Here is an 8,261-nt window from a genome sequence, read left to right on the forward strand (position 1 = left end):
AGAGTACGATGAACCAGGGATCATTTCTGTGTAACTTTTGGCATTTTGCTTTTGTTTCCTTTGTGCTCATCTAATGTGTCCCTGTGGACTTTTTCTAATCATTTCATTTCATTTTTGGGGTCATGTTGTTTCTATTTTGTTATAAACTGAAACCTTCCTCCTTTCCTGCAGTTGTGACTTGACATTTTTTTTCCAAATATGGTATTTCCTAACATTCATCCAGCATTGGTGGTTCAGTGGTAGAATTCTCGCCTGCCACGCGGGCCAATGCACGCCCAGCTTTAACTGAATCTTATAGTGAATAATCTTGATGAGCTGAAGCATATTAAATACACATCGGGTGTTGTGCTTCTGAAACCTTTGTGGTTATAACTGAAATTTCACAGTAAAATGTATGAAATGATAAAATAAAGAAGTTCCTCATTAGAGGGATCATGCAGAGCTTCGTTTTCAGCTGTAACAGCTGCTGCTTTGGATCTCAGCACACAAACAGCAGCTAACCAAGAACACATTAAATCACCTACCAGCAAAACCCGCAAGTTATGGCCACAAATCAAATCGTTCACAAGTCTGTCTGCATTTTCAATACAGCCAAGTTAAAACTAGTGTGCATTGGCCAGGAATCGAACCCGGGCCTCCCGCGTGGCAGGCGAGAATTCTACCACTGAACCACCAATGCTGGATGAGAAGCAGGAAACACCATATTTGGAAAAAATGTCAAGTCACAACTGCACGACTGACGTCTACAGACCAAGACAGGTCTTTTCAGAACCGGTACTGATGACGATTACTGTTAATCCAGAAAGACTGATTACTAATGTTTGGAACTGATATACAGGAATGGTATATTTTAGCAGCATGTGAAAGCAGGGACATGACTCGTTTACTTCAGTAATAAAGATTACTGTAACTGAATCTGATCGATTGATTGATTGATTTCCTCTCTATTTCTCACTCAGGTCCAGATATGAAAACCATAGTAGTTACTGTTTTTAAGACTCTGTTTAACTTAGCGGCTAGCCATTAGCATCGCATTAGTCACTCTAAAAGCAGTTAATGTCCTTCTCCTCTGAATCATATATGACCCTTAATGGTTAACTTTGATCCCCGGCTGCTCACTAAAGTTAGCAGTTTAAGGGACATATGTGATTCAGAGGAGAAGGACATTGGCTGCTTTCACAGTGGCTAATGCTATGCTAACTAGCAGCAAAGTTCGGCAGTACGCAGGTTCAGTCCTGTGGGTTTATCAGTTTGCTGCAGGGGGCGTGATAACAACAGTAACCAGAGTCTTGTGTTTCAGATGTCGCCCTCCAGACGTGGTGGTGTTTCCTCGCTGTGTGGAGGAGGTCAGCGCTCTGGCAAAGATCTGCCACCAACACCAGCTACCCATCATCCCCTTCGGCACCGGGACTGGTTTGGAGGGAGGGGTCACTGCCGTGAAGGTGAGAGATCCTCGATTAACAATAAAAAGACACTGAAAAAGACAAAACCAACATGCTTTGTTTGTCTCCGTGTTTGTGTTCCCTCAGGGTGGAGTCTGCTTCAGTTTAAGAAACATGGACCAGATCCTGGATCTCCACCCGGAGGACTTCGACGTGACGGTAGAACCCGGTGTGACCCGCAAAGCCCTGAACTCCTACCTGAGAGAGACCGGACTCTGGTTCCCTGTGGGTCAGTCGCCGTTTACAGCGTTCAGAGTTGAGAAATAACAGTGAAAATGTTTATCTTTAATAGTTCCAGAGATGTTGTTGTTCAAACAGCATCAAGATTCAATGTGAGAAAAAAACCTGCCAAAAGTGGGTCGGTTTTGATAATAGTTGTAATGAGTTGTAATGTAGATGTAATGACCTGTCATGAGCTGTTTCAATCAACGAATGACCCCCGTTCCCTCAGATCCAGGAGCTGACGCCTCCCTTTGCGGTATGGCCGCCACCAGCGCCTCTGGGACCAACGCTGTTCGTTACGGGACGATGAGGGAGAACGTGATGAACCTGGAGGTGGTTCTGGCCGACGGCAGCATCATTCACACGGCTGGGGAGCGTCGACGTCCAAGGTACAGCCTGGAGACGCAACCCTGCCGCTAGCTACAGGGTCGTTCGGTGTTAAGTTAGCAAAGGTGGCTGCTTGACTACCTCAGAGTCTGTTGAAACTCTGTAGGAATGATCTTCAGCATCTGAAACTGACATCTACCCATTTTGTAACTGAAATTCCAATTTCATCATTATTTACCCAATGGAAATTTTCAAAAAGACTCTATTGCAAGTTGTAAATCGACCGAGATGCCACTTCCAGACGTCCACATCTCCTGAAGTATACGTCCTGGAGTCTCCACATGTTCAGGAGATGTTCAGGAGTTTCTGGTGAACAGAGAGAACGCAGCAAATTCTGGAAATCAAGACTCTTTTTTTCAATATCCTTTCATAAAAACTTCATTTTTCCGTCTTCCTGCTCGTGATCAGCTCTAGACTCCAACCCTCGCCACCACTTCCTGTTTAATAACACCAGTCAGGAGCAGAATGGTTTTATCATGAAGACAACATGGAGGATGTTGGAACTTGACTCACCAGTAGATGATCCTTCCGTCTCTGACTGTCCTAAACTCCATCAGCCTACCCATGAGTCAACACGTCCATCTGGATGTTTGGAAATTCATCACTTTTACCAGCTCTGATCGGCCATAACTCCCATTTCTACCAACGTATGGAAGCTTTCTAAGCATCAGCGATGTCATCCAGATGTTATTCTCACAATAACTTTGATCAAATAGATTCTATGTGTTTCAGATATGTTTTTCCAAGTTCTTTGAAAATCCACTTTATTAGGGATTTTTGAACAAATCCTGAATTTGGAAGCTCTGAAGCAAAGAACTGAGTCTTGATTTCCAGAACTTGCTGCGTTCTCTCCGTTCACCAGAAACTCCTGAACATCTCCTGAACATGTGGAGACTCCAGGACCTATACTTCAGGAGACGTGGACGTCTGGAAGTGGCATCTGGCTCCATTTACAACTTAGAGTTATTGGAAATTTCCATTGGGTGAAATTTCAGCTAAAAAATGGGCAGATGTCAGTTTCATTCCTACAAAGTCTCAACAGATTCTGAGATGGTCAGCCAACCACCTGGTCTTTTTGTGTGTCATTGTGATCGTTTTCATGTCATATTATATTTGTTTGTGTCTCTTTCTGGTCTTTTTGTGTGTCTTTGTGGTTGTTTTTTGCTCTTCGCCATCCTTTTGTGACTCTCATCATGTGTTCTGAGTCACTTTTTGTGTGTCTTTGCTGTCGTGTTGTGTCTGATTGCATTCATTGCATTCGCCTGTTTGTGTTTCTTTTAGTTCGTTTTAATCTTTTTCTGGTCTTTTGTCATCATTTTTTATCTCTTTATCATTTGTTTGTGTCTCTTTGTGTATTTGTTTCTGCCTTTGTGTTTCCCATTTGTGTCTTTGCCGTTGTGTCTTTTCATCTGCGTGTCCGTCTTCAGGAAAACGGCGGCCGGCTACAACCTGACCAACCTGTTCGTGGGCTCTGAGGGAACTTTGGGAATCATCACTAAAACCACGCTGCGTCTGTACGGCGTCCCGGAGGAGATGGTGTCGGCCGTCTGCTCGTTCCCCTCCGTCCAGGCCGCCGTCGACAGCACGGTGCAGGTGCTGCAGGCCGGAGTCCCGATAGCTCGCATCGGTGAGGAAACCACGTAGAACAAGAACAGACAGATCTGCAGGTTTATTTCACGTCAGAGCTTCTGTTGCGTCGCTAGCGTTCACGCTGACTCTTTGACCTCCGCTGTACATATTCAGAGAAACATCCGGCGTGTGCAGATAAACATGAAGAGAAAAAATGTCTCTGTCTTAAAATATCAACTTTTAAACTCAAAATCACAACTTTTTTTTTCTTAACTTTTTGACCTTTTTCTTTACTTTCCTGTTTGTTTTTTTTTCTAACATTGGTCTTTAAAAAAAAAAAATTTCAGGGGCGCTGCTATAGCTCACCTGGTTGAGCTGGTGTCTCATGTACAGGGCTACAGTCCCAATATGGAGGTCATGAGTTTGAATCCCGCTCATGACCCTTTCCCACATGTCCTTGTCCCCTACTTTCCTGTCTCTCTCTCACTAACACTATCCAACAAAGGCCAAAAGAAAACTTTCAGGATTTTTAGTTTTTTGAGGAAAAAACTCAGTGTTACGGAGAGAAAAGCAAAACCGCGACTATTTTCATTTTTTATTTTTTATGTGTAATTCTATTTTTGTTTACATTTTTCAATTTCCTTTCTTAAAATCTCAGTTTTTAAACTCTAAATCACAACTTTTTATTTTTATTTTTTACCTTTTGGCCTTTTTCTTTACTTTTTACATTTTTTTTCCTGATATTTTTTTTTTCCCCTAATTTTTAGTTTTTTGAGGGAAAAACTCGATGTGACGAAGAGAAAAGCAAAACCTTGACCTTTTTTTTAAACATGAAATTATATTTCTTTTTCTATTTTTCTATTCATTTGTTAAAATCTCAACTTTTAAACTTCAAATTGCAACTTTTTAACATTTTTTTAACCTTTTCTTTACAGTTTTTGAACTTTTTTTCTAGTATTGTTTAAAAAACTTCCCTCATTTTTTATTTTTTGAGGAAAAAAACAAAAACTATTTTCATTTTTATTTTTGACATGAAATTGTCGTATTTTCTGTTTTTCTATTTCTTCCTGAAAATATCAACTTTTAAACTCTAAATTACAAATTTTGTTCCCTGAGTTTTTTGCTTTTTTTCTTTACATTTTTTTTTGTAATATTGTGAAAAAAAAATCCAAATTGTTTGATTTTCAAGCAAAAAACATAATGTTATGAAGAGGTTTCTGTTTTACCTGAAATTCTATTTTTCTATTTCTTTCTTAAAACATCAACATTTTAACTCCAAATCGCAACGTTTTTTTTTTTTACTTTTTGACCTTTTTCTTTAGCTTTTTAAAAAGTTTTTTCCTAGTGTTGTTTAGAAAACTTCCCTAATTTTTATTTTTTTGGGGAAAAAAATTCATTCCTCTTGATTCTATATTTTGCCCTTTTTCTCATTTTTTATTTTTTAAAAACAGTTTTTATACATAATAATAAAGATTTTTCTCTTTTCCATTTTTATCTTTTGCTCTACTCGACCTGAACGCAGATTCTTTAATGAAACGATCAACGGAAGAGAAAGACGATGGAGGAGGAGGACATGAAACTTTATTGATCCCTTTAATGAACCAGATCACTGCAGCAGAATCCTGATGGAGGAGCTGAAAATCGATCGATATCAGTTCAGAAAAATGCAGCTATGAAGGAAAAGACGTCACACTGACATTTATCCTGTTTGTGTGTCTGTTGTGTGTTTTGTTTTTCTTCCAGAGTTCCTGGACGACGTGATGATCGACGCCTGCAACAGGTTCAGTTCTCTGTCGTATCCGGTCAGTCCGACGCTGTTTCTGGAGTTCCACGGTTCTGAGCGAAGCCTCGAGGAACAAGTCAACACAACCGGTGTGTGAGTCAGACGCACAAAACGTCTCGCGACACCGGCAGGTTCTGAGAAACGGTCGCACAAACGTTTACCAGTTGAACCTGCAGCCGCGTTCCTTCAGCTGGCGTATGCAAAGTAAAGGCTTTTGAGGTTGTGGTTGTTTTGTGTGTTTGTGTATTTGTTTTGTGTCACTTTGTGGAACTTTGTGTGTCTTTGTGTCTCACTGTGCGCATTTTGCTTCCACTCATACTTTTATTTCAGGTCAAGTTGTCTCATGAACAACCAGATGTTTAGTTTGTTGAACCAAATCAGGTGTTAGTTTGGCTTTACTTTGTGTTTACGTTTTCTAGTAGCTAATATGAAAATGTTGATATTTAGTGACGACAGAAACCCTGTGTGTGTGTGTGTGTGTGTGTGTGTGTGTGTGTGTGTGTGTTCAGAGGACATCACTCAGAGTAACGGAGGTTCAGACTTTCAGTGGGCTCGAGATGCTGAGACCAGGAACCGACTGTGGAAAGCTCGACANGTGAGGATTAAGCGGTGTATAGATAATGGATGGATAGACAACGTGTTGAAACACAGAAACTCAGTTAGTTCCCGTCATTCTGACTTTGAGCTGCTGCAGAGGGCTCATATATCAGCATTTCTGCATCACAAAGACACCGACGAACCATTTCATGTGGAGGTTCACTCATGCAGTTACGGATTCACTGCTTGTGCATCCTCAGCTTGTGGAAAACGTCTCCCAGCAGCTGCAGCACAGTCAGTTCAGGTTTGACTCATGTTTTGTAGAAAACAGAGCTGTGTACAGTTTAAATAGAGCTTTAAATAGCTCCTTGAGGAATGTTCGACCTAAAACGCCTCCAGCTGAACACTCTGGAAAAACAGTTAATGCATTAACTATGACCTGCAGAAAAATCTGAAGAAATGCTGAAACTCCAGCAGCTTGGATGCCAGAAATAAGAATAAAATAATGTTCAATACCCAACTCTTCAAAATATGGCAGTTATCATGGCTAAAATATATATTTCTAACCTTAACTTGTATTTTTAACGTTTACTAAGGTGTTTTCACGTGGGTGAAAATGATGATATGACCAATAAATTCCCTAAATAACAATAATATAAATCATATTTAGATATATCACAGACAGACAGATCATTTATAATGTAAAATAAGCTCAAAAGCTGTGTTTTGACAGGTGAGCAATGCTTTTATAAATCAGTAATGACAGAGAATATCAACATCTCTGTAAAAAATAGGAGAATCACAACTTACTTGTCACTAATTTTTAAATATATGTTTACAGAAATAAGCTTGAATTTAACAGTTTCTACTATCAAACAAAAAAATGGTGATAAAATAAAAAGGAGTAAATTTGTGAATGTATTTTTTGGAGGCTTTTCATTAAAGAAAATATTAAAAATATGTATTTAAAAGATTTTTTTGCAGTGTAATAATGTCCTCAGTAAGATCACACTGAGGAAAAGGTTTTGTTTTTCTCGTTACGTTGTCCTCCTCCCGTCTTATAAATGGCCGTCTATACGTGATGATCTGTCTCTCTGCAGGCGGCGGCTGTGGACGGCGTCCTCTCTGCGTTCAGGTCGATTTGTGGCGACGACGGCGTCTCGTTGGGCGAAGCTGTCAGAGAGCAGCACGGCAAAGACGAATCACTTCACAGGTCAGTGTGATGAACTCATCATGGAGAGTTTTTACTGGAGTTGTGTACAAACAAAAGTCAAATGAAGCAATCTATGGATGCACTGGCCGGGAATCGAACCGGACCGGTTTTGTTTACAGCATGTAAAGCATTGGTGGTTCAGTGGTAGAATTCTCGCCTGCCACGCGGGAGGCCCGGGTTCGATTCCCGGCCAATGCACACANTCTGAGACCAGACTGTAAGGTAATCAGATTACTCTGCTCAGGCTCTGAGACCAGGCTGTAAGGTAGTCAGATTACACTGCTATGAGATCAGGCTGTAAAGTAATCTGATTACACTGCTCTGAGACAGGCTGTAAGGTAATCTGATTACACTGCTTTGAGACCAGGCTGTAAGGCAATCAGATTACACTGCTCTGAGACCAGTGTTTATGTCTGAATTTATTAACATCTTAAATCCAACAAACTGAATCTTTTTTTTTTTTTACGTGTGTGTGTGTGTGTGTGTGTGCAGGCCTATTCTACAGACGTGTGTGTTCCTTTGTCTCGGCTGCCTCAGATTATTGTGGAGACGAAGGAGGACCTGATTGAAAACAGGCTGACAGGTGAGAACACAATGGTGTAATAATGATTTGAGTTATTTGTGTCAGTTTCAGGTTTTCATGTGTAGAGTTTAACGTGATGCTCATCACTCGTGTCAAATGTTAAAACATTCCAGAGTAAATGTCTGTTGTGTCTTTTTGTGACCATCAGCACACATTTGATGTCTTTGTGGGGATGTTGTGACTCTTTGTAGAGGATTTGTGGTACTTGGGGATTTTCTTACACTTGTTTTTGTGGATATTTTTGCCCTTTCAGAGTTTTCTTTCCCTTTTGGATCATTATGTATCTTTTTATGGTCATTTTTTTCCCTTTTACATATTTTTTGTGACAATTTCTAGACATTTAAATAACCTTTATTTAACCAGGTGACATTTGGTGTCCAGTGTGTACAGTTCTCTAGACATTGTGTGTTGACATTTTTTCCAAATATGGTATTTCCTGCTGCTCATCCAGCATTGGTGGTTCAGTGGTAGAATTCTCGCCTGCCACGCGGGAGGCCCGGGTTCGATTCCCGGCCAATGCATGCA

At 40.4% G+C, this 8,261-nt stretch overlaps 1 protein-coding gene and 3 non-coding genes across 4 annotated transcripts in view; 3 read left to right on the plus strand and 1 right to left on the minus strand.

Annotated features, from left to right (window-relative positions):
* Positions 1–608: 608 nt before the first annotated feature.
* Positions 609–679, minus strand: trnag-gcc (transfer RNA glycine (anticodon GCC)). The gene has a single exon. It is a non-coding gene; the product is annotated as a tRNA-Gly (tRNA).
* A 514-nt stretch (positions 680–1,193) lies between these two features.
* ldhd (lactate dehydrogenase D) overlaps positions 1,194–8,261 on the plus strand; it is a 17,778-nt gene continuing 10,710 nt past the window's right edge. The window contains exons 1-9 of the mRNA XM_008280247.1: positions 1,194–1,219; positions 1,301–1,442; positions 1,530–1,671; positions 1,894–2,053; positions 3,479–3,678; positions 5,364–5,492; positions 5,913–6,014; positions 7,384–7,418; positions 7,646–7,736. Of these exons, the coding sequence (XP_008278469.1) occupies positions 1,194–1,219; positions 1,301–1,442; positions 1,530–1,671; positions 1,894–2,053; positions 3,479–3,678; positions 5,364–5,492; positions 5,913–6,014; positions 7,384–7,418; positions 7,646–7,736 (1,027 nt within the window). The remainder of the gene's footprint in view (positions 1,220–1,300; positions 1,443–1,529; positions 1,672–1,893; positions 2,054–3,478; positions 3,679–5,363; positions 5,493–5,912; positions 6,015–7,383; positions 7,419–7,645; positions 7,737–8,261) is intronic.
* On the plus strand, positions 7,281–7,351 carry trnag-gcc (transfer RNA glycine (anticodon GCC)). Its single transcript has one exon. It is a non-coding gene; the product is annotated as a tRNA-Gly (tRNA).
* On the plus strand, positions 8,187–8,257 carry trnag-gcc (transfer RNA glycine (anticodon GCC)). The gene has a single exon. It is a non-coding gene; the product is annotated as a tRNA-Gly (tRNA).

Source organism: Stegastes partitus, unplaced genomic scaffold (assembly GCF_000690725.1).
Source record: "Stegastes partitus isolate 25-593 unplaced genomic scaffold, Stegastes_partitus-1.0.2 Scaffold188, whole genome shotgun sequence".
NCBI classification, from domain to species: Eukaryota; Metazoa; Chordata; class Actinopteri; family Pomacentridae; genus Stegastes; species Stegastes partitus.